The sequence below is a fragment of the Cricetulus griseus genome (genome assembly GCF_003668045.3).
Source record: "Cricetulus griseus strain 17A/GY chromosome 1 unlocalized genomic scaffold, alternate assembly CriGri-PICRH-1.0 chr1_0, whole genome shotgun sequence".
Taxonomy (NCBI): domain Eukaryota; kingdom Metazoa; phylum Chordata; class Mammalia; order Rodentia; family Cricetidae; genus Cricetulus; species Cricetulus griseus.
In genome coordinates, this window is record NW_023276806.1 from 75179373 (window position 1) to 75206213 (window position 26841).

At 41.4% G+C, this 26841-nt stretch overlaps 1 protein-coding gene across 2 annotated transcripts in view; it reads left to right on the forward strand.

Annotated features, from left to right (window-relative positions):
• The window catches only part of Rapgef2 (Rap guanine nucleotide exchange factor 2), a 277830-nt gene extending 256616 nt beyond the window's left edge, over positions 1-21214 (forward strand). For both annotated transcript variants that reach the window (XM_035450739.1, XM_027391808.2), the window contains 7 exons: positions 880-1103; positions 2806-3012; positions 7101-7253; positions 13391-13616; positions 14191-14750; positions 16681-16980; positions 19181-21214. In XM_035450739.1, coding sequence (XP_035306630.1) covers positions 880-1103; positions 2806-3012; positions 7101-7253; positions 13391-13616; positions 14191-14750; positions 16681-16980; positions 19181-19206 — 1696 coding nt within the window. In that variant the 3' untranslated portion in view covers positions 19207-21214. The remainder of the gene's footprint in view (positions 1-879; positions 1104-2805; positions 3013-7100; positions 7254-13390; positions 13617-14190; positions 14751-16680; positions 16981-19180) is intronic.
• The last annotated feature ends 5627 nt before the right edge of the window (positions 21215-26841 follow it).

Below are 26841 nucleotides of genomic sequence, written 5' to 3' on the forward strand. Positions count from 1 at the left end.
TAATCTGTTGGGGCTTTGCTGAAGTCAGGTCCATAAGAGCTGTGAAATGATTGATGATTATTCTGGAAAATGATTGATTATTCTGGGAAAATGTAGACCAGAAATATTTCTTGGCTGTCAGAAAGATTATATTTTAATATAATTTGTGTGTTTTGAAATGAAAAAGCCAAAGAAGTGGGGAAGGGAAGCATGCTTTTAGAAGGAAGAAATCGTGCAACTAAAAACACGATTGCACAGATCCAGAAGTGAATGTGGTGGTGTTAGGCACCCCCACTCCCTAAAACCAAATTTTCTACAGCTCAACTAACTACTATTTTCATTCTATGTAAATCAGCCCCATTTAAAAAATAATTTTTAACAATTCATATACTAGTTTCCATACATATGTTTATGTTTGCATGACAGTTGTATTAACAGATTGACTGTTTTTAAAACTTGTACATTCAACCCACAGAGTAACAACGCAATTGTGAACAGTGTAGCTGAGTTTAATTAAGTCCATATAAAATGCCCCCATTAGGAGAAGCAAATATAATTTTGTTAATTGTCACTAGGATCATTCAGTGTCCTTGCACAAGCTTTTATATGCAATTATGTTTTCTGGCTTCTGTGAGAGAACGGACTTTGAATGCTCTGTGAGATGAAAAGAATTTGCTGGTAGGAGCAGAACATTTGCCAGGCATATTTGTGTATATGTATTATGTATAATTCCTTTTTTAACCAAATCTTGTGTAATCTCTGTTATTCTGCATTCCCCTGTATCAGTTTACTTACTGGAATGGGGCATGTGACCTTTCAAGCATAGAGTCTTTACACAAGTCTGGTAGATCATCCAATACCATGCTCCAGAGAGTTGCATTCTTATTTTTCATCTTCCAGGTCGCTGAGCCAGGGCAGTGCGAATGCCACAGTGTTGGATGTTGCTCAGACAGGCGGACATAAAAAGCGGGTACGCCGTAGTTCCTTCCTCAATGCCAAAAAGCTATATGAAGATGCCCAAATGGCCCGGAAAGTGAAGCAGTATCTGTCCAACTTGGAGCTGGAGATGGATGAGGAGAGTCTTCAGACACTGTCACTGCAGTGTGAGCCAGCAACCAGCACTTGTGAGTACCTCCCCAGATCAACTGCAGATTGTTCTGTGTATGATGGTGGTGGCGAAAGGGGTCTTCGAGCAAAGAGGCACACGGTGGTCCTGAGATATACCGTGCTTGTGCTTGACTGGGTCTTGGTGTCATTAAGTTAGTGCAGCAAGGGGACACTGGGCTCATATCTCCTTGCCTTGATTTCATCTGACACAGCCAGCACCACAAGCGAGGGACATGGAGGTGATTGTGGTTCCAGCTGCATGCCTTTTTTTCTCACAGAGGAACTCCTAAAATGACGGGAAGCCTGGTTAGGGATCATCAGGTCAGGATGTGCTGGCTCTGGGTCTCCCTAAACTCAGACAACCAGCACCTGCCCCTGAAAGCAGTGATCCTGGTATGCAACACACCACATCTGAGCCCAATGTGTAGGTTCCCAACCTTGAAATAACTGGCCAGGCTGTGGCACACGTCTACAGTTCCAGCCTCTGAGGTGGCTAAGGTTGGAGGATCACGTGAGTTCAGGGTTTCAGTTGACAGCCTGGACAACATAGTGACATGTGACTGTCAAAATGAATAATAAAAATGTGGCCAGTCTGTGTGGACACTTTCCTTTGTGTCTGTCTCTATATGATAAGGTTTAAGCATTTTGCCTTTCGGACACTTTGGGAACTTTGGGGCAAATTTGAATTATATCTTCTTGCTAATTAAAAATGTGTGAATGATAATTTGAGAAGATCACATGATCCAATCTACCAGGGCATAGGACTGGAGAGATGGCTTAGTGGTTGAGGAGCACTCATAGTTCTTGCAGAGGACTATGTTCAATTCCCCAGAATATATGGTAGCTCATAACCATCAAAAACTCCAGTTTCGGGGTCTCCAGTGCCCTTTTCTGGCCTCTGCAGGTTCTAGGCACACACTCAGTGCACATCCATACCCACAACACTATAAAGGTCCCATGTGACATGACGAAGAGCTTGCTTAGATGAGCAGCTTGAGTTTCCTAGCTGTTGATCTCTGAGGTCTGCACGTGAAGTGTCCACAGCACCTAGTGTTCCTGCAAACTACCTTCTACCGTACAGTACCCAAACAGCATTGGACATGGTTTGTTCAAAGACAGTGCTCCTTCCTAGGAGGATTTGATCTTAAGTAAATTAATAGCATTATCTCAGGGCAAAGTTTTGGATGCCATTTTAAAACAATTCTTATTTTTATCATGTATTATTTTTAACATTTATTTATAAGTTATTAAGAAATAGAAGATGTGGATAGTTGTCACCAGAAATGCTGTGTTGCACCGTGAAGGTCAGAGGACAGCATATGGGAGCTGGTTCTCTCCTTCCATATGGGTTCCAGGGATCAAGCTCTGGTGATCAGGCTGGGCAGCCACATCCTCTACCCACTGAGCCATCTCACCAGCCCACGTGTTAAGAGTTTGTAACATCCAATCACATTGAACTGTCCTCGCTGTTTTTATTTTTATTTGATGCTTGGCAGTATAATCCTCTTGGAGATCACTCTTTCCTAAGGCAAATACCCTTGTCCCCTAGCATCCCTCATTCTCAGTAGCTAGGGTTTCCCCTCCTTCCCTGTGCTTGATGAGGCATGGGGGTGGGGGAGGCAGTGCTCCAGCTGCACATGCTCTGCAGCCCTGAACTTGTCTCCATGTGATGCTGACACCTATGCTCTGTGTTCTTTTTTCACCCTAAACAATGACCAGTGCCCAAGAATCCTGGTGACAAAAAGCCTGTCAAGTCCGAGACCTCTCCTGTGGCTCCGCGTGCAGGTCCACAGCAGAAAGTGCAGCCTCAGCAGCCACTGCCACAGCCGCAGCCACCACATAAAGCTAGCCAAGGACTGCAGGTGCCCGCTGTGTCCCTCTACCCTTCTCGAAAGAAGGTGCCGGTGAAGGATCTGCCACCTTTCGGTAAGTTTCTAAAGTCATGCTTTTCAGGTGGTATTTGCTGACATAATGTTCATCTTGGATGATTTTGCCTAATGCATTTTATTTCTCTTTGACCATCTTCTAATAACAAACAGCAGTTAAGCTTCATGACTGTCTTAATAAACAAATTCATTTTTTCATAGCATCTATTAGTTGTAAAGATAATGGGTTTTACTATGACACTTGTCATAAATATAACACATTGTGGTCATGGTTACCTCTATCACCCTCCCCTGTCCTGCTTACCCTTCCATTAGCCTCTCCCAGAGTCCCCATTCTGCTTTAATGTCTGCCCCTTCTCCTGTCCTCGGTAAGATTCTGCATAGTTGTATTTCTGAATCTGAATTATTTCACTTAATGGGATATCTGGTACCATCCATTTTTCTACAAATGACATAATTTCATTCTTTTGTAGGGCTGCATGATACCCTCTCTATGTATGTCCTTATTTTCTTTATTCATGTATTGATATGTGTCTATACTGGGTCCATGTCTTTGCTATTGTGAAGAGTGCAGTGGGAACCATGATAGCATGGGTGGTATAGGTGGGTCGTGTGCTGGTGCTTGTTTAGTTTTGGAAGACCTTCCAAACTGACCTCACAGGGGCTGCCAGGATTGTCCATCTGAGTGTATAAGGGTTCTCCTCCAAGCCTATCCTCACTAGTACTTACTATTTTCTTGATGGTGTTTGTTCTGACTAGTGTTAGATGGAATCTCAATGTAGTTTTGTAGTTTTTAATCTTCATTTCCTTTATGGCTAGGCATATTGAAGGTTTTTCATGTGTTTATTGGCCATTTGAATTTCTTCTTTGAAGAACTATTTGTTCAATCCATTTGCCTTTTTTAATTGAGTTTTGTAGTGTTTAATTTCCTGCATTCTTTATATATTATGAATATTAATTCCAGTTGAATGGCTAGTTGGCAGAAATGGTCTTCCATTCTGTAGGAGCTGTTGGAATTTAATTTTAAGGTCGTCTTTCATGGGATGACACAGGCAACTTTGCACACTTACTAACTTAAGCTTTAGTGGATACAAAAGTTGCCTCATTGACACACATCATTTAAACAAATTTTGCCTTGTGACCAATAATTATTGAAGTTTTGGCAAAATACCTTTAAGTTCAATTATTTCTCTGAAGTGATTTTTTTTCCTCTTTTTTTTTTTTTTTCTTCGTGGTGCTAGGGATCAAATCAAGGCTCATGCCAGACATGAAGGTGGATTCTTACTTGCTGATCACTAATTCTGTAATTTAGGAGACAGAGGATACAGCTTAATGCCTGGATAACCAGGAAGTCTGCATCTTCTTCCCATAGCAGTACCACACTCTTTGGTTCTCTGTGAAAACACAGCAGAATGACTTTCCATACAACTGTTCCTGTTTCCAGTAAACAATTAGAATGAAAGTATTAAAGCTGGCTGGAGAAATAGGATTTGGAAACTGGTTCTCACTTCTCCAGTTAACATGGGGCAGTGTGTCCCACCTGCATTCTCTTCCTGGTCAGTGTGTGTTTCATGTGCTGAACACGAGAATCTTTACTTGACATGTCTTCCCTTTCAGATATATGTGCTCATCTTATGACAAACAAATTACATTACATATTATTTCTGTTACCTGTATTCTCAGTCTGCATATATTCCCGAATCCTACACTTGTGATTCTGTCTCCTCTTCTGTGCTGAACTTTGCATATGGAAGACTGTCATTCTTCTTTTTATCTAGAAATACCCCATTAGCTATATTTAACGTGAGGTAGGCGTTCCTGAATATAAAGCTGTCTCCCATTTTCTCAAAGAGAATGTCTCTCAAAATATCTTCTAGGTTCATTTGAATTTATGAGCCTCATAATGTGGATGAAATGTCACCTGTCATCTTAAGATATTAAGTTTAATGTATCTAAAGTCATAATATCAGATATTAAGAGGTTTTATTCCCTATGCTATTTCATGAAATAGTTTTGCATCTTGTACCTTAGTCATCCCTGTGGGATGTGGTCATACATGCCTGTAATCCCAGCATTTAGGAAAACTGTCAGTTTACAACCTGTCTGGACTGCATAACAAGTTTAAGGCCTGCTGGGGATACTTAGTGAAGCCCTGTTTAAAAAATAAAGAGATCATCACTGGAACCACTTTGAAGCACGAACATGGCTACTAAGGGGTAGCATTTTTATCTGTGGCCACTGAAAGATAATGGAAGTCTATGGAAGGTGTCTGTGTGAGACACTGACTCTGGAAATAGCTTCATGTCAAAACTGTCCATTCATGGGTCAGTAGAATGGCTCAGTGTGTAAAGATTCTCGCCACCAAACCCAATAACCTGAGTTGCAATCCCTGGTGCCCACATTGTAGAAAGAGAGAACCAATTTCTTCAAGTTGTCCTCTGCACTCCATCCGTGTGCCACTCCCACACACCAGATAAATGGGAGATGGCTCAGAGGGTAAAGATGTTCATTAGCAAGCCTTACATTATGGAGGAGGAGAATCAACTCCTGCAAGTTGTCCTCTGACCACCACACATGCACCACGGTATATACACACACACACACACACAACAAATAAATAAGAAGATGTAAAAAGCCAAGTGTGCTTGTATGGAGACACACACATACATGAACAAACATAGCCTGTTTTTTGCGGGGGAGGTTACTGTTTTTGTTTTTGAGTCAGGGTCTCACTATGTGGACTATGCTAGTTTCAAACTTAGAGATCCACTGCCCTCCAAAAGCATGTATCACCACACTTAGCTTAAGAGAAGAAACTACAGTCATAGTGGATCTATTTATGCATACTGTTTATATTAATACTTCCACATTTAGTCAGAGAAGTTCTCTAAGGATGATTTTTTAAAAACAGAATTGTATTAAAACAGCATGGGGGGGGGGAGGTTGTCAATGGAGCTCAGTTTGTAGAATGCCTGTCTAGCATGTATGAACTCCTGGGTTCGATCCCCACTACTACATAAACTAGGAGTGTGGTTGCTAATGCCAGTAATCCAAAAACTCAGGAAGTGGAGGCAAGAGGATCAGAAGTTCTAGGTCATCCTCAGCTATGTAGAGAGTTCCAAACCAGCCTCAGATATGTGAGACTCTGTTTCAAAAAATAAAAAAAATGAAAAGCAAAAGAGCATCAAACCACTAATAGAAGGAACATTGAAGGCTTAAATTCTATCAACTCCTTTTTAATGGGCCTGTTAAGTCTATGACCATTAGAACCAGCCCTGACTTAAGGAATTTTCAGGCTATTAGGACTTTGCAGAAATGTCTTTGTTGTTCAAAAACAGCCTCAGAATAATGAATTTGTAAAGCATTTTAACATGCCTTTCTTATTTCACTGCCTTGTTATAGGTGATTCTGCTTCCTCTATTTTCTGTACTGTGTTGGTGCTGTCTCCATCCACCTTCGGAAACCTCTCCTGGCCTTCTGGAGTGCACCACAGAAGACAGGCTGCCTCCTGCCTTCTTATCCTCTTTATTTGATCAAATATTAATGACATGCCACTCTTTAGAGCCCTTTTATTGACTTCCTTTGGTTAGTTCCTGTTAACTCTTGACCCTTTACTTTGCCCCCACCCCCACCAATTCCTTTGTCCTCAGAGATGACATTTCCAAAAATACCAAAATGTCTTGTTCTTAATCCAAACTTGAGTGCCATCTGGAATTGAAATGGGATGTGCTGCCTTCATTCTCAATTCAAATGTTGTCCGGTTCTCTGACTGCTACTCCTCCCACCCTTGCCCATTGTTAATTAACAAAACACAGTTGAATAAATGCAATGACCAAGGCTCAGAATCTTAGTAACATCAAGTACTCAGTCAGAAACTAAGCCACACACACACCCAGCCTAGTTCTGTGCACCAGAAGAGCACATTTGGATCATAAATAGAGTGAAACTGGCAATACAGAATGTTGACACAAAAATGGCTTTTAATATTTAAAATTTCCTTTCAGTCACCTTTACTCTTTGTCTAGAAGAAGCCAAGGCCGGTGCATGGTAGGAAGCTGTTCTACCACTGAGCTACCTCAGCCCCCTTCAGTCTCTAAAATGGGTGCCTGAATTATTTCTTTTTTTTAGGCATAAACTCTCCTCAAGCTTTAAAGAAAATCCTGTCCTTGTCTGAAGAAGGGAGCTTGGAGCGCCACAGGAAACAAGCAGAAGACACAATATCAAATGCATCTTCGCAGCTGTCATCACCCCCCACCTCACCTCAGAGCTCTCCAAGGAAAGGTAGGGCTCAGTGACTGCTGCCCCTTCTCAAATCCACACATTTAGTCCAGCTGATTCCAGAGCCATACACTTACAGGAGTTTTGGTTTTGTTGATAAGTATTTTTGGATCCCTGGTAGTGGGTTTGTTTGCTGATGAAATAAGCCAAATTGAGACAAATTAAAAAGTAAAAGGCTAGGTTTAATCTGAGCAATAGATTCCCTGGTGGTCTGAGAGGGTGGCGGGGAGCAGGAGAGAAATCACATGGCAGGTCTATGGACTGGAGCTTAAATACCACGTAGGAGAGGTCTTGAGTAGCCCCGAGGGAGGATCCAATGCTTTGCAGGCTTTCTGAAGGGGTAGGGTTAGGTGGGGGGGTGGGGGGAGCCGAGGCAGAGCTTCCAGGGGAACAACTGTATATAAATAATGTAATGTGATATAACAATGGATTTTTCCCATCTGTCTATACATTTGCAAGAATTCTGGAATTTTTTAAATTACGGCTTCTTTTAACCTGCTGTCAGACTGCTGACACCACATTAAAGTTCAGATTATCCATTCCCTGCTACAGCCAAACCCAAGAAATTATAAGTTAGAGACTAGAGGCTAGGCTAGAAGAAATGTGTTTGTCTTTCTGAGCTTGGATTATATTACCAAGTATAATATTTTCTAATTTCACCCACTTCCTAAAATTTTTATAATTTCATTTTTCTTCATGGCTGGATAAAATTCTATTGTGTATATGTACCACATTTTCATTGTCTATCCCTCTGCTGGACATCTAGACTTCTGCATTTTCTTGGCATGCAAGTATCTGGTAGGATGTGGACTCATGGGTAAATGCCCAAAGAAGGATGGCCAGGTCATTTGACAGTTCTATTTTTAATTTTGTTTTAGGAACCTCTACACTGATTTCCATAATGGCTTCACCAGTTTACATTCCTCCAAATGGTGAAGAGGGTCCCTTTTCCCCACATCCTCACTGGGATTTGTTGTCATTTGTTTTCTTTCTTTTTGTTGTTGTTTTTGAAACAGGTTTTCTCTGTGTAGCCCTGGCTGCCTTGGAACTTGCTGGACCAGACTGGCCTTAAACTCAGAGATCTGCCTGCGTCTGCCTCCCAAGTGCTGGAATTAAAGGCATACACCACCACCACTGGCTGTCATTTGTTTTCTTGATGACATTCTGACAGTGGTGAGTTAGAATCGCAATCCCTGATGGCTAAGAATGTTGAATCTCAGAATTTTTACTGGCCAATTGGTTATGTTTCTTTTGAGAACTTTTTTTTTTCTTCCAGTTTAGTGGCCCATTTATTGGTGGGCATTTTGGTTTGGGGTGTTTAATTTTTCCAGATTTACATATAGTCTAAATATTAAACCTTGTCTAAAATAGAATTGGCAAAGGTTTTCTCCCATTCTGTAGGCTATGTTCACTCAGTTGATAGTTTTTATTTTTGTGGAGAGTTTCCTAATTTTACTTGTCAGTGCTTGGGGCTATTTCTGGTGCTATTTGAATACTAATCAGAAAGATATTGCCCATACCTACATCGTGGATTATTTCCTCAAGCGGTTTAAACATTTTAGATATTATGTTAAAGTCTTTGATCTACTTTGGATAGACTTTCATGTAGGATGAGAGATAGGGACTTAATTTCATAATGGTTGTTTTGCCTTTCTCATCCCTGATGTATGTTTTCAACACACATTAGGTGGCTGTAATTGTGTTTATTTTTGAGTCCTCTGTTTTGTTCTGTTGATCTACATGTCTGATTTTATGCCAGGACTGTGCTCTCGGTGTCACTCTGATTCCAGAATACAGTTTGAGATCAGATATGATAGTGCTTTGATAATTCCTTCTGTTTAGCATGACTTTCTCTCTGTGGTCTTTTGTGTTTCATAAATTTTAGGACTTTTTTTTTCTAGTCTGTGGAAAATGTCATTTGGAATTTTGGTAGATATCATTCCTCTGCCTTAAAGTTTTCATTGTAGAAGTCCTTTGCCTCTTTTGTTAGCTTTGTTCTTAGGTTGTCTCATTGTCTCTTGATGCTGTTATTCATGGGATATCGTTCCTAATTTTGTTGTCAGCAAGTTCACTGTTAGTATATGAAAAGTGCTGATTTTTGTATGTTGATTTTTTTTTTTTTTTTGTATTCTGCTACTATACTGAAAGTTCATCAAATCTCAAAGTTTTCTGGTGTGGTCTGAAGTGTCTTTCAAGTCACCTACAAATATAGTTTGATCTCTTCCTAATTACTTTTTTGTAGAAGATACTTGTACTCTTTATTGTGTCTTTCTTAGGTTCAGAGAGCAGCACTGGATACTGGTTGTGGGGAAAGTATTTTTTAGGGGAGTGAGGGTTGTTCTTTAGTGTTAAGAGCATCAGTATTTGAACAGTGAAGTGAGGAACAAACAAGAGAGGAGAGATGGGATAAAAGTAAAGAATGAGAAAAAAGTGTGTAGGTTAGGATTCAGAAAAGCAGCAGAGACTCTCCAGGACTAGAGAGATGGCTCAGCAGGTGAGAGCACTAACTGCTTGTCTTAGTTAGGGTTTCAATTGCTGCAACAAAACCACATAACCAAAAAGCACATTGGGGAGGAAAGTGTTTCAGCTTACACATCCATATTGCTGTCCATCACCAAAGGAAGTCAAGGCAGGAACCTGGAGGCAGGAAATAATGCAGAGGCCATGGAGGGGTACCGCTTACTTGCTTGCTCACCCTGCTTTCCTACAGCACCTAGGACCACCAGGTGCTCAGGGATGGCACTACCCACCATGGGCTGGGCCTTGCCCTATCCATCACTAATTGAGAAGATGCCTTATAGCTAGATCTCATGGAGGCATTTCCTCAGCTGAGGCTCCTTTCTCTCTGATGACTCTAGCTTGTTCAAATGGGCACACAAAACCAGCCAGTGGTACACTGCCCATCAGAGGACCCAGGTTGAGTTCCCAAGACTCACATGGCAACTCACAGCCATCTGTAACTCCAGTTCCAGGGCCTCTGATACCCTCTTCTGGCCTCCTCCTCAGGTACCAGGCACCCACATGGTAAACACAGGCACACAAAGACAAAACATTCATACCCATAAAATAACTAAAAATTTCAAAATAAATAATTTACAATGAGATATAGGTTACACCCCAACAACTTAACACTTAAGGTACAAGCATATATGTACTAAAAAATAAAGCTTAAATGTACATTTATACATAATAAAAGTTTAAGTTGCTGGGCAGTGGTGGCACACGCCTTTAATCCCAGCACTCGGGAGGCAGAGGCAGGCGGATCTCTGTGAGTTCGAGACCAGCCTGGTCTACAAGACAGCCTCCAAAGCCACAAAGAAATCCTGTCTCGAAAAACCAAAAGAAAAAAAAAAAGTTTAACTCAAGTAAAATGAAAATAAATAATACGAAACTAAAAATTAAAGAACAATACAAACATAAATGAAGTAGAAGGTACTGTGTTCTCAGCCAGCCCTCCTTCCTTGGCACTGTATTCATTCTTTTGGGGTACTGCAGCAGGTTCTACCACCAGTCTGCTGGGTCCCTGCACCTCCGTAGCTGTCATGAGGGCACTGGGAACCCTCAGCTTCTGAGTCCCTTATCATACTCCTGCTGTTACTATGGTCTGTCTGCTGATTCCTGTTCTGATAATGTTCTGCTTTAGTGCTTGACCCCGCAGCAGCAGAGGTGGCCACATAGTGAATGTGTCTCTCAGCTCCAGGCCCCTTCTTAGACATCTTTTCTGACTCAGAATTGTCTAAGCTTCACTGTGTTCCATTTTCTTCTCCTGCAATTCTGGGTTCAGCTCCCTCCCTGATATTTCTTTTAAATATTATACTTAGAAATAGATAGCATTTACTTGTGTAACTAATTAAAACTTGGGGGGTATTTTGTGTTTTTTGATAGTCTTATTATTTATGAGCACTGTCTGGCCCAGAACTGACCTGACCGTGTAGACCAGCCTGGTCTCAGATTTGCAGCAATCCTCCTGCCTCTGCCTCCTGAGTTCTGAATTAACACGAACTTTTTTAAATCTTTTTTTTAACTCATCACAAATATAGGGAGAACTATTTTATATTGAAATTTGTTTTAATTATATTGAAAATCAGTCATGCAACAGTAATATAGAAGCGACCTTGAAGATGTGAAAAATTAATGTTCATTTTTTTTCATTATACAAATGTGGGTCTTGATTGCTTTTCTTGTTTTGAAGAGACTACATCCATCCTTAGGTTGATATTTTCTCTGATTAAAATAGATGATAATCTCTTCCCAAAGCTACCCATACTGATCCCTCCCCTGGCCTTTCGTTAAGTTCATGTCAGCAAGTAGTAAAAGAGGCTGTTTTCCTTTCAGAAGTGTAAAAGGACATAAATTTTAGTGAACCCTGTGCATCTGGGTTCCATCGTTCCAGGTCTTGCCAGGTAGCAGTGATATCAGCTGAGGTCTGCTGGCTCCCAGCAATTGGACTAACCCAGCTTCTCGTTTTCTCTTGGAATTGAGAACTGGAGCAAGAATAACACTGCTCCAGGGAGCTATGGGATGGGTAGGGCTTTTGAGACCAAACCTGGCAAGAAAGCTAGTTGGCTCACTGGCTAAGAAAATGGTACAATTCCTCCAAGTGTCAAGCTTTGGGGCAGACTTTTTAAGAGGGATTTAACCTTGTCTGTTGGAACTTGGCAGTGTGATTTATAAAGGAAAAAATACATACCATAAATGAGCATGCTTATAAATGAGCATCTTAAGACCTGTTTATCTTTCAAAATAAAATTGGGGTCCAATTTTGGACTGATATGACAGAATTTGCCATTTAGATGTTCTCAGGTATTTGTTTTCTAAGTGGCATTGAAATACTTTATATTATGATAGGTGGGATAGTGCATACCCCTAATCCCAAAACTGAGGTAGCTGTGACAGAAAGACTGGTAGAGCCCAACCTGGGCTCTATAACAAGACCCCAGCCTTAGAAGATGAGAAGTTTACATTGCGCAGGATTATATCCGTTTACTAGCCTTAGTATCATAATGGAAATTTAAAAATTGAGTGCTGAGGAAGATTGAGGAATTGTTCATTAAAAATGTAAAAATGTCACTACAAGCTCCCCCCAACCATGTGACTTTCAGAATTATTTTTAGGAACAGCTAAGAGTTCTTTCAGGCCAGGAAATGGACATCTATTGAGACATTTTACAGTGCTGGGCAGGGGAAATGCACACTACATCCTTCAAAACAACTATCTTTAGGTCATGCAACTAATACATTTTTAATGAAGAAATAAATGGCAGAAATCTCAAAATATCTTTTTCAGGCCTTATTCTGTAGACCAGGCCTAAACTCACAGAGACCCCCCCTGCCCCTGCCTCCCGAGTACTGGGGTTGATGACATGTTCCACCACTGCCTGGCTGGTCTTACCCATTTTATTCACATGTCTACTTAAAATTTTAAGAATGTGTGGGCACATCCTGTTGAACTTTTGTTTCATCCTCTAAAAGTCAAAATGTCCCTTGAAAATAAGACATTCTAGCCAGGCAGGTGTGGTGGCACACACCTTTCATCCCAGTACTCAGATGCAAAGTCAAATGGGTCTCTGAGTTCTAGGCCAGCCTGGTCTACAGAGCAAGCTCCAGGACAGCCAGGGCTACACAGAGAAACCCTGTCTTGAGAAACAAACAACAAAAGAAAAAAAGAAAGTAAGACACTCACTAACAGTTTGAGTGTTGAGTTTGTTCTTCCAAGACTGATGGAGTTTAGTTGTGAGGGTTTCAGAGGGCCAGTTCTCTTTTTGCCTTTTTTTTTTTTTTTTTTTTTTTTTTTTTTTATGCTGCTGAGATTGGAACTGGTATCTCAGGCATGCTAGGCAAAGTGTTTTTGTCTTTGAGCTAACCATCAGTAGTATGATTTGTCGCTAAGGAAGCATGAACAGTCAAGGCATACCATAGTTTCTCCATCTTTACCTATGGTGAATAATAATGGATAGTTTTCCCTGACCATTGAATAGGCAGTTTATACTTTATTAAAGTAAAATTTTAATCCTTAATCACCTGTTTATAAGTTTTTGAGTAAGCCCTTACTTCATTGTTAACATTTAATTTTTCCTCTTTTGGTGGACCTGTTTTAGAAACCTAAAATGTCTAATGACTGAATTTGCATTTCTCATTCAGGTTATACATTGGCTCCCAGTGGTACTGTGGATAACTTTTCAGATTCTGGTCACAGTGAAATTTCTTCACGATCCAGTATTGTCAGCAATTCTTCTTTTGACTCGGTGCCAGTCTCTCTGCATGATGAACGGCGCCAGAGGCATTCTGTCAGCATTGTGGAGACCAACCTAGGTGTCGGCAGGATGGAGCGGCGGACCCTGATTGAGCCTGATCAATACAGTTTAGGGTAAGCGTCTGCTGCTTGCATTCTCTCCTTTCTCTTCCCATGGGTCTGTTATTAAGTGCCACGCTATTTTTGTAATGCAGACTGCTTTTGTAGTTATGTTTATTCTCCTGTGGTCCACTGGGGCTCTGTGCTGGAGGAAGACTGTACCAGTAGGACACACCCCAGTATTTGTCTGAGCTGCGTTCCATAGGTAACCACAGTATATTCAGTCACCATGAGCCTTGTAAGGAAAGTGCTCCTTTTTTGTAGCAAGTTGTTGGTCTCTTCCCCATTTTTGCTTTGTAAAAAGGTAAATGAATGATATGACATAACTGGCCACTCTAATCCCATTCAAGAATACTTTCTTCCTTTCTCTGGGATGAAAGAAAACCACTTTTCTAGGGGAAAAGATATTTTATAGGCATAGTGGCTCAAGCCTATTATTCTAGCACTGAGGCTGAGGTAAGAGGTTCATGAGTTCAAGGCCAGCCTAAACTACAAACCAAGAGCTTGTCTCAAAGCAGCAAAACAGTTAATCAGCAAAAGTTTCTTTAACACTCTCACACCTTCCTTTCCTTTGTTTTGGACAATATAGGTCATATGCCCCAGTGTCTGAAAGCCGAGGCCTGTACGCCGCAGCAACTGTCATCTCTTCTCCTAGCGCAGAGGAGCTCTCCCATGACCAAGGGGACCGTGCTTCCCTCGATGCTGCTGACAGCGGTCGTGGGAGCTGGACATCATGTTCAAGTGGTTCCCATGATAACATCCAGACCATCCAGCACCAGAGAAGCTGGGAAACATTGCCGTTTGGGCACACTCACTTTGACTATTCAGGGGATGCTGCAGGCATATGGGCCTCTGGTGGCCATATGGACCAAATTATGTTTTCTGATCATAGCACAAAATATAATAGACAAAATCAAAGTAGAGAGAGTCTTGAACAAGCCCAATCACGGGCAAGCTGGGCATCTTCCACAGGCTACTGGGGAGAAGATTCAGAAGGTGACACGGGCACTATCAAGCGAAGGGGTGGCAAGGATGTCTCCATTGAGACAGAAAGTAGCAACCTGGTGCCTGTGACCACAGAGGAAGCCAAACCTGTCCCCATGCCTGCCCATATAGCTGTGACGTCAAGTACTACAAAGGGGCTCATTGGTAAGTATGGAAATGGAATGCTGGGGGGGGTACCTGGACCATGGGTGGAAATTGGTTTCTCCCTCCAGTTTGTCCGTCGACACGTTAGGATCCAGATCAGCACTGCGGTCCAAATGACTAGGGCCAAGTTTGCGGTCAGAAACAATGCAATTCAACATTCAATAAAACTTAGCCCTCAGAGTCAATAGGTTGTTGATACTGCCTGAAAATTATTAGACTAGGTGCCTGTGTTCTTTACAGAGGAGTGATTTCCTTTCATTGAAACTGGGAAAAAATGGTTTATTATTCTCTTGTCCCCTTGAATTGTATCAAGAACTCTTTATCCTTTGTACTTTTGAAATTTTTCATTTTGTTTGTTATGCAGACAATTTGTTTCTACTAAACAAATTCTTTGTGCATGCTAAAACAGGGGGTAAAGAACTCAGAGGTGAGTAAAAGCACAGGAGGGGATCAGGCAGAGCTAGAATCCCTGTCTCGACACTTCACTCAGCTATGCCTACTCATCTGTAAAGCAAGCTTCATAATTTTATCTTTTAAAAAATATTTATTTTATTTTATGTGCATTGGTGTTTTGACTGCATGTATATCTGTGTGAAAGTGTCAGGTCCCCTACAGCTAGAGACAGTTGTGAGCTGCTTTGTGGTGCTAGGAATCTAACCCAAGTCCTCTGGAAGAGCAGCCAGTTGTCGTAGCCACTGAGCCATCTCTCCAGCACCAATTATATATATGTTAAAGTTTTTTGAGACAGGGTTTCTCTGTGTAGCCCTGGCTGTCCTGCCTGCAACTTATTTTGCAGACCAGGTCTTTGCCTTGAACTCACAAAGATCCACCTGCCTCTGCCTCCTGAGTGCTGGGATTAAAGGTGTGTGCCACCACTGCCTGGCTCAAGAATTTTATCTTAATAGGGTTAGTGTGAGGATGGAAGAGGTCTGACTGATGACAGTGCCACCAAATCAGGGGCCCCTGAAAGATACTGATGTCCTTTCTGGTGTAAAGACAAGTGTGTTCCTGTCATGGGTTCCAGTCTCTGAAGCATGTATAATGACTGTCTGTCTAATAGAACTGTAAGATAGATTATGAGGTACAGAGAGAAGCTTCTAGAATGCAAGCATCGTTTGTATTAATGAGTGATGTAGCCACATAAAAAATGATGTATGGATATCAAATTTAATACTCATAAAGACAAGTAAGGAAGTAACAGTTCAAAATTCTTGGGTTGGTTGTTTTGAACCATTTTCCACTAACTAATTCTCAGAATTTTTATTGCTAAAGAGGAAAGGAAAATGATGTCTAGTTCCTAACAAAATCCAGAAAAGAAAGCTTAAGTTGTATTTAGTTTCACAAATTTCGTGTTTTGATTCGCAGAGACTAAAGGTTTTTCATTAATGAAATCATGGGTTTTAAAGAAAAGCAACTGCCTTTTTTGTTTCCAGGGCTTTTAAAGTTTGCATCCTGTACCATGTTTCTAATTTTATTTTAATTTATTGTTTTCCAAAGTGAAACTTAGAGACTTAGAAAAACGTGGAACTGATTCTCCATTTGATAATATTGGGAAATTCCTAACAAACATGAACTGTTAACCCCTCTCTAGGTACAGAGAGGAGAGGAAATTGATTGATTGATTGATTGATTTTTTTTTTTTTTACCGTACACTGATGTGTTCCAGGCATGCTCCTGGTACCTCTTGTACCTTGTTTTGCTTTAATCCTCACAGTAGGGCTAAGAGTAAGTTAGTTTTAAACTCACCTATTTTAGTTGAACTCCCTTGGTTTATAGTAGTTGCTTTGCTCAGCAGTTATCCACTGCACAGAAACCATCTGGTATTTGCTGCAGACAGCTTAGTTCCCTGTAGTGTCTTGAACGGTGCTTGTATCCTGCAGTTTATGCAGCATGAAAGGCCTTGACCTGACACCCTGGCTTCTCTCTGCAGCACGGAAGGAGGGCAGGTACCGAGAACCGCCGCCCACACCTCCAGGCTATGTGGGCATCCCCATCGCTGATTTCCCTGAAGGGCCTTGCCACCCAGCACGGAAGCCTCCAGACTACAACGTGGCCCTGCAGCGGTCCCGCATGGTAGCGCGGCCCACCGAGGCCCCAGCTCCAGTGCAGACGCCTCCTGCAGCCAGCAGGCCAGGAAACAAACCGCAATGGCACAAGCCCAGTGATGCAGACCCTCGCCTAGCACCCTTCCAGCCACAGGGCTTTGCTGGCACCGCCACTGAGGAAGACGGTAGGCTCCCCACTCTTACTTAATCCACCTAGCTCTTGGTCCCACTTACTTGGAAGGGTCAGGCTTGCTGTGGAGGATTTTTCTGCTCTTTGACAGGAGGAAGAACTTTTTAATGGTTTAGGAAGTGCTACAGAAGGGTTGCTTGTAAGGAAGTGTGCACATGGCTGGAGTTTTGGTCTTTTTCAGGCTAGGGGTAGAGGCCAGAATCTACTGGATGCTAGGCAAGTTCTACCTAGACAGCCTGGCCTGGATTTCTAGGACAATATTTAGTAAAACTGAAGTTCTTTTGTGGCTCTGTTTTAAGGATAAGAATAAAAACTTCTGGTTGCTGCTCATTTTAGGAATTCAGAGAAACCTGTTGATGTACTGAAACATGGCTGGTTCACATTTTCAGTCGGAGCATTGCAGTTGGACACTTACAGGGTGGAAAGTGGCTTGGAAATGAAGGGCTAGTAAATGCTATGCACACTTTAGGGCTCTCTGCTTCTCTACGGATGTTCCTGCTAACACTGCGTTTAGGGCAAGGAGGAGATCCTGTCCTTCAATTTTTAAGTATTCAGTGTGGTATGCTTTACTATACAACCATTATAGCAAAGTCCAAAACATAATAATTAAATACATATATAGTGTGTGTGCCTGTTGCCTGTGGAGACCAGAAGATATTTGATCCACTAGAACTGTTATAGACGGTTGTGACCTGCCATGTGGGTTCGGGAAGCAAACCCCAGTCCTCGAGCAGAGGACTTCTAGACTCTTAACTGTATTGTTAAAAATGAGGGGCTTGAGGCTGGAGAGATGGTTCAATAGCTAAGAACTCTTGTTGGTTTACCAGAGGACCAGAGTTCAGTTCCTAATGTCCATGTGGGTGGCTTACAGCAGCCTGTAACTCCAAAAGCAGAGACAACCAACACACTCTGCAGGCCTCTGTGGTTCTCTCTCTCTCTCTCTCTCTCTCTCTCTCTCTCTCTCTCTCTCTCTCTCTCTCTCTCTCCCTCTCCCTCTCTCTCTCTCCTCCCTCTCCCTCTCCCTCTCTCTCTCCCTCTCTCTCTCCTTCCCTCCCTCCCTCCCTCGTCCCCCCACCAGGAAAAAATTAAAGGAAGGCCTCGACGCACGGGTCTATAGTTAGGAGTGTATACTGCCCTTGTAGTGAAATTCAGGTTCTAACACCCATATAGTGTTACTCACAACTGCCTAAAACTCTTACTCCAGGGGAGCTAATCATCTCTGTGGCTTCCATGGACAACTGTACTCACATGCACATACCACACACAGAAACAGGCATACATATGCTTAAAAATAAATCTTAGAATAGAACTTAAATAGTTATTAATAACTTTCCAACAAATAAGCATGCAATGTATTTGATTTTATTTATTTATTGTCATCTCATTTTGGTTTATTTTGCTGTTATAAAAACATTCTGACCAAAAGCAACTTGGGGAGCAAAGGGTTTATTACATTCCATGCAACAGCTCATACATAATTCAGGGAAGTTGGAGCAGGAACTGAAGTGGAGACCATGGGAAACACTGCTTTCTGGCTTACTCCCAAACTCACATACATCATCGCTTATATACAACCAAGGCCCACTTTCCTAGGGATGGCATCACCTACAGTGGGTGAGGCTCTCCTACATCAGTTAGCAATCAGGGCACTCTAATAGAGACAGTTCCCTAAAATACCCTCTTTCTAGGTTTGTCAAGGAGACAACCTAGACATCACAATTGTAACTTTTTAAGACAGGCCAGACTGGCCTCAGATACTTGCTCCTGGTTTAACTCCGGGGTACTGGAATTATGGACCTGAATGACCACACACAGCTGCCTTTTTAATAGTGTGTATAAGCCAAGTGCTTATATACTCCAAGTATTGGAAGCAGAGGCAGGTAGATCTCTTCATGTTCAGGGCCAACCCTCCCTACATAGAGAGTTCTAGGACAGCCAGGACTACATAGAGAAACCCATCTCAATCCCCCCCAGATATATACAGATATATTGTGTATATGTGTTTAAAGATTTGCATGATGCACCTATTTTTAAACTTTTAAAGTTACCAATAACTGTTTGCCAAAAATGCAAGGGTTTTAAGCGAGCTACATTAAATACGTATTTTCTTAACCCAAGCGAACATGATAGCACAAAAACATTGTCTACATGTTGACTTTTTACTTACTTTGTTTTCCCTCCTGCTGCACGTGCAGAAGATGAACAGGTGTCTGCGGTTTGAGGCACAGGCTTCTTAAACCAGAGCGAGCCACCAAAAGGAGAGCACAAGATGTAGGAAGCATTGGAGCCTTGGCACGCACATCCTGAGGATGGTGGACCAGTTTGCCTCCTTCCCTGCCTTAAAGCAGCATGGGGCTTCTTCTCCCCTTCTTCCTTTCCCCTTTGCATGTGAAATACTGTGAAGAAATTGCCCTGGCACTTTGCAGACCTTATTGCTTGAGATGCACAGTCCAGCAGTCTCCGAGCTGCTGCCTGCCACATCACACAGTATCATTCCAGATTCCAAGATCATCGTGCGGTGATTCCCTCTGGCTACACTTCTCCAAGCCTGGAAGGAGTTTTCAATCTTCCTCTTAGATTTCAATCCAGCCCTAGCCCTCGATCTCATTTAGAAGATGAGAAAAGCTAGCCTTTGAACTACTTGGGGTCTTGAACCCACCAAGGAAGACAAAGACAGACATGAAATCCTTTGAGTACAGTGCTTTGTCCACTTGTTTACAATATCCTTTAAAAAATGAGTTTAAAGATTGTGTTCAGAGAGTAAATGTTATATCCATTTAATGATTACAGTATTATTTTGACCTTAAGTAGGATTGCCAGCCTGGGTTTCTGAAAAACCAAATATGCCGGACAGGGTATGGCCGCACCAAGGAAAGACCTAGCAGTGACGATGTCTTCCCATGTCCTGGCCTTGCCTGAGAAGTGCCCTATCCCAGAAGCATCAAACGTTAGCCAATTACTTAAATACCAAGACTCCTCACCTGCTTCTTCCCCAGTGGGTGAGGTTCTAATGTAAAACTGTTTGCACATGGCCAGGGGAGGGAACGAGGACTCGAGTGTCCTGTCTGAGCCTTATGAGGCAGGACAGTGTTATTTGGGAGTGTGTCCTGCCCAATTACAATGGATGGCAACCCCTGTTTTTAAGTTATGGTTTTTTATTTTTTGTTTTTGGTTTTTTTTGTTGTTATTTCAAGTTTTGTTAATTTAGAGTTTTAGAGCTTTTTGTTTTTATTTTTTAAAAGAAAGAAACATAACTGGATAACATCGCAGTAAAGCAGCTTGGGGTGTTGGAGTGAATGCCAGCTGTTCGTACTGCTCTTTCAAGACAGCCTCCCCTTGTTGAATTGGCACCAGAGAGTATGTCTTTAAACAGGATTAAAGGTCACGTGGTTAGATACACCAGCCTTTGCAAGGTGGGTTAGTCACCAAAGACTGACCTGTAAGTGGCTTCGTGGACGCTGCATATAGAGAAGGCCTAAGTGTAGCGCCCATCTGCTCACAGCTGCTATGAACCCTAGAATGACTGAAAATGACCCCCACCGTTCTATTTTTGTGTTGTTTTTGCACAGACTCCGGAAAAGTGAAGGCTGCCAATCCGAGTAGTACTCAGATGTGAGGGGCTGCTGGTCTTGGATTTTTCCATTAAATTCAGCTGATCATATTGATCAGTAGATAAACGTAAATAGCTTCAAATTTTAAAGGTCGAATTGCAGTGTTTTTTCACTGTGTCAAACAATGTCAGTGCTTTATTTAATAATTCTCTTCTATGTCATGGCATTTGTCTACTATGTATCACATTGTCACTTACGCATTTGTAATTTTACATGTAATATGCATTATTGCCAGTTTTACTATATAGGCTATGGACCTCATGTGCATATAGAAAGACAAAAATCTAGCTCTATCACAAATTGCACAGATGTTATCTAAACATTAAGTAATTGTAGAACATAGGACTGCTAATCTCAGTTCGCTCTGTGATGTCAAGTGCAGAATGTAAAATTAACTGGTGATTTCCTCATACTTTTGATACTACTTGTACCTGTATGTCTTTTAGAAAGACATTGGTGGAGTCTGTATCCCTTTTGTATTTTTAATACAATAATTGTACATATTGGTTATATTTTTGTTGAAGATGGTAGAAATGTACTATGTTTATGCTTCTACATCCAGTTTGTACAAGCTGGAGAATAAATAAATATAACATAAAGCCTTGTCTAAATTTTTAATGAATTGTGCATGCTTTTTGTTTGTTTGTTTGTTTCAGATTTTTTATTTGAATTAGAAACAAGATTGTTTTACATGACAATCACAGTTCCCTTCTCCCTCTGGTCCTCCCCTACCACGCCCCCCTCAACTAAAACCCTACCTATCACATATCCTTTCTGCTCCCCCTGGATGATGAGGCCTTCCATAGGGTGTCATCAGAGTCTATCATATCCTTTGGGATAGGGCCTAGGCCCACCCCCGTGTGTCTTGGCTCAGGGAGTATCCCTCTATGTGGAATGGGCTCCCATGCATGCTTTTTATTACTGAAATACAGCAGAGACTGCACTACAGGATAAGGCCTCTTGAGGCTGAAGAGTTAAGCCTCTTGGTTGGCAGAAACTGGGTAATAGCCTGTTTGTTTTTCATAGTTCTTTATTGAGTCAAAGAAATTAATACCATTAATGTTAGCACCAATTAAGCCATGTTCAGATTCTTCCATGTTTCTTGAGGCTTACTATAGCATTTGTCTCCTCTGTACCGTGTCTCCACTGTACCTTGTCCCAAAGTGATTCTCTATAATACAAAACAAACATTTTTTATTTCCTGGAATATAGAAAACTCAGAATGACATTGATAGTCACAATCACCAAAAACAATTTGTTTTTGTTGTAGACATCCAACTAGCTGTGAGCTGTTTTGTTTTCACTGCTGAGATTGAACCCAGAGCCTCTTGCCCACTAAGCAAGTTTAGTCTAATGAGAAATAATATTTGGCCCATAAGAGGAGCATTTATATTTTAATAAAGAAGCATTTATATTTTAATAGATGAAAATCAGTTAAGTGCAGCCTGATTAAATACATTTTGAGATTCTTCCCTCAGGAAGATGTCAATAAAAGTCTGAGAAACTGGACTGAATGCACAGAAATTGAGAGACCAGGAAATGGGACAGAGAAGTTGGAGGAAGGCCCTCCCACCCACCAACTTTTGCTAAATCTGTCTATCAAAATGATTAGGAGATTTGAAGAAAAAGGAAAGGTTGCTGTTGTAGCAGTTTCCTTGTTTTAGAGAATATCCTCATCACTTTTTGTTGATGCAAAAAGTAGGATGGCAAGTTACTTATGGCTGCTATCCTTCTGTCTTATTACCCTTCTACACTCTTCAGTAAGCAGCCTTCTGAGCCAAATAGCTGACTCTATGACGTCAAGCAGTAAGTATCTATCAGATACAACTAGTTGTGGGGGAGGGGGACAGGGATAGTTTCCATCTGTGTGAATAATATAACTGTTGTTTACTGCTCTAGTTGGCAGCATGAACCTTGGAGATAGGTTCATGCTAAAAATTAGCAGACTATGCAAGAGCCAGTTTTATTCAGAGCATCAGACAATTTATACCCAGTGGATTAAGAAGAGTCACGTGAGTTCAATCAAAAGGATAAGCCACACTTGGCAAAAGCATCTTCTTCCACAGAGGTATATGAATAACAGCTGAAGTAAGCTCACTCCTGTCCACTACACCTGGGAGGGGCACAAAAGCACATTAAAAGGACAATTCTGTGTTTTTGGAGAAACTGAGGTCCAAAGACTCTTGTTTTCTTGGAGTTTTCTCACAAGCACCCAGAATTCCCCTTGTACAACTCTATTCTTGGGCTGTGTTTCAACCCTCTGCCAAGTTTGTTCTTTCAGTGGTGGAATGAAGCTCAGGGCTGAGAACCTGTTCAGCAAATGCTTTTCCATGGAGCCACACACCCATTCACCATGTTGTAGGGATTTTGTAGGAAGTTTGGATAAACAAATCTTACCTTCTCCTTAATGCAAACGTACATATCATAGCCCTAGATAAATGTTTTCTTCAATCTGTTTCCAAATTAGGAAGCATCTATATGTTCATCTATACTTACTTTTATTACTATTATTTTATATGTATATGTATTGTGTTACATGCATATATCTTGGAGGCCAGAAAAGGGCATTGGGTTCTCTGAAACTGGAATGACAGATAGTTGTAAGCCACTGTGTAGGTGCTGGGAATCAAACCTGGGTCCTCTTGAAGAGCAGCTAATGCTCCAGCCCCATCTAAACGTATATTCTATTATACTTAAAATGTACTTTTAAATGGTTCAGGCCTCTGAGGGTGTATGAGTTAGCATGTCAGATAGGCTTCTGAATTATTCAACGCATTATCATACCATCATACTAAAGAAATAGAGCCCTTGACCCTATAATATTCTCTTTTAAAAAACTGATTCAGGCTGGAAAGATGGCTCAGTGGTTAAGAGCACTGCCTGCTCTTCCAAAGGTCCTGAGTTCAGTTCCCAGCAACTACATGGTGGCTCACAACCTCTTCTGGCTTGCAGACATACATGCAGGCAGAACACTGTGTACATAATAAATAAATAAATCTTAAAAAAATAGATTCTCAAAAAATAACTGATTCATGGGGCTGGAGGATATAGCCAAACAAGCATGAGGAACTGAGTTTGGAGCCTCTACACCCACTTAAAAGCCATGGGCAGTGGCTAGTGCTTGTAATCCCAGTTCTGAGAAGGCAGAGACAGGAGGACCAAAGGGTCTTGTTGACCATCAGACTAGCTGAATGTGATCTCCATGTTCATCAAAAGACAGTTCCGAAACCAAAGTGGATAGTGACTGAGGAAGCCTCCTGAAATTAGCCTCTGGCCCACATACATGTGTGAACAGTTAGAAACCCCTACTCATGCACCATGCACAAAATAAATATAGTTGATTCCAGTCTGGAGATGTAGCTCAATTGAGTGCTTGTTTAATAGGCATGACTTAGGTTCCATCCTAGCATCCCACCTGTAATTCCAGCATTCAGGGAATTGAGACAGGGATTCAAAGTTCACAGTGATCCTTTGATACAGAGTTTGAGGCTAGCCTGCACTATGTGAAACCCTGTCTCAAGCAACAACAAAATCCACCCTGATCTGGACAATCAAGATCATGCAGCACCCAAGGAGCCAGGTTGCCTGGAGATTGTGAAGATTAGGAACATCAGCAAAGATGAAGGCTTTCTCAGTGTTTCTTCTAGAGGGCCCAGGTTCTGTTCCCAGCACGCAGTTCAGGCAGCTCACAACTTCTTGATAACTCCTGTGTTAGGGAATCTGACACCATCTTCTGGCCTCCATGGGCATCTTGGAAATGTGGCATATACAAAACAAATACCCCAAGACCATATATATAGAGAAATACGTATCAGAGAGATGGAAGACTTTAAATAGATGAGCATTGCCTTAGGGTTTCTACTGCTATGAAGGGACACCATGACTATGGCAACTCTTATAAAAGGAAAACATTACAGTTTCAGAGCTTTAGTCCATCACCATCATGGTGGGACATGGCAGCGTGCAGGCAAACATGGTGCTGGACAGGTAGCCAAGAGTTCTACATCTTGCAGGCAATGGGAAGTGGACAACTGTCTGTAACACTGGGCATAGCTTAAGCATAGGAGACCTCAAAGCCCACCCCCACAGTGACACACCTCTTCCAACAAGACAATACCTACTCTAACAAGGCCATACCTCCTAATAGTGCCACTCCCTTTGGGGGCCGTTTTCTTTCAAAAAACAAGCATTTTTACCTAGTTGACAGAGTGAGTCAAAACACTTAGAAGATCTGAAAAAATAGTTTATGAATTATGCCTCTTTTAAACATCCAGTACCAGGAATATGTATGAAAATGTCTGCTTGTGTTTGAGATCTGCTTATATTGCCCACTTGATTTTCACAATGCTGTGACTGTTTAGCAGCAAAACTTACAGAAATTTAAGAAATCTTTGGGTTCCATTTCATGGCCAATATAGATTACAACAACCTTGCATTGGAAGAAAAAGGCTAAATCTAGAGTAAAACACCTAAGGGCCATTTTATGGAGGAGAGTGAAATTCAATGCCTCAAATAAGTAAGCTGCATTTTTTTTTCAGATAGCTTATAAAATTTAAGCTATTAACTATCTGATTTGGTACCAAGGTGTTGATGAAAGCAATGTGGGCATGTGGGAATCAATGAAATAACAGCATCACAGAACGTTGTAGGTTTTCCTTAACTTACATAGATTAAGATCCCCCACACATCTATAGAATTGACTTAGGATCATGTACATTCCTCATTTATCACTAAGTTGGCAATGTGGACAGTGCGTTAAATATAGGTGTAAACTCTTTTCAGGCACTTGTCTAGATGTCTCATGCTTATAGATTTTGCCTGAGTGAACTGAGGTACTGTGAGAGCCAAAGTTATATTTTAAGTTTTAATTATTATGTCTAAGCGATCCATGAAACAAAAATGCCTCTGATCTGCAATCCCCTTGGCCCAAGGACAGATAGTTCCTGAAATGCAGAAGGCTATTATTTGTGAGAGATAACAAGCCACGTGTTTTCACTCCCCTAAACAAGTTTCCTTGACCCATCTGCACCAGATGTGCTTGATCACATGTGGGTAGGAGGTATACAGGCAGGAATATATCCCTGATTGGTTATAGGCTGGCGGGACATAGGCAGGAAAAATGTCAAGATGTATGCTTGCCCTGATTGGACCTGATGGGAAATAACTTAAACCCTTAAAAACTGTGAGTTGGGGCCATTTCCTGGGAATCTGGGTATGGACCTGCCCAGAGCCCATCCACCTGGACAGTATTTAATTAAAACTCGATTCAAATTTGGCTCTAAACTGTGGTAGTGGTCTTATCCTCAATGGGTGTGAATAACAGAACCTTTTAAAGACATTTTTCTGGGGAGAGTTTTTCACGTAACTAGGAATCTAAATAGGAGAACTTAGTGGTCTCATCAAGGAGATTGGGTGGGGGTGCCATCAAGGCCAAATGCCAGGAGACGTGTGGCCTTCAAGTTGTCAGGAGCAGTCTGTAGGAGAGGTCTAGAGGACTGCTGCACAATATGGAACACAAGAATTAACTCATCACAACCTGGAGAATTCTGGGCAATGGCAAAAAAAAAAAAAAGTATTAAGAAAGATATGAGACCACAGAAGTCAAGCACAAGTAGCTCTCAGAAAGAAAGAAAAAAAAAAAAGGAAACAGTGGAAAGTTAGCTGAAGTTCAGGAGGTGACAAGACAAACCTGGAACAGAGATGAAGCTGTCACAGGACATACTTGCCAGCACCATCCCTAAATAAACACCCTGTCCCAGACCCTGCTTGCTTCTCATCCCTGTTGTCAGGTCCAAAGGAAATTTAAACTTTTAAGTCTGTGACTATGATAATGGTAGCCACTGCTTTACCAAGTCCAGATTAACAGCTTATCAGAGCTCCACTGATTAGTATGTTAAAACTCTAAACTTCATTAGTCTTAACAGTAGGTATCATCTTTAAGTATCATTTCACATACCTTAAGTCACTTCCTCAGGCCTTCACAATATGCATTCACACACCTTAAATCACTTCCTTAGACCCTCACAACTTTCATTAACTTTAAACCCTTTTTATTTTCATCCAATCATTTTCCACAAGACATAGGTGATACTGAGAGTGGTCACTGCAAAGCAAGTTCTTTTAAATAAAGGAACAGTAGAAAGTAAATTTTTGGTTAGTAATAGCAGCATGACAGCTTGGGTTTGTTTTCTACACTGAAACTGTTGTGTGAGTTTAAACCTGTCTGTGAGTTCGCATTTTTCAGC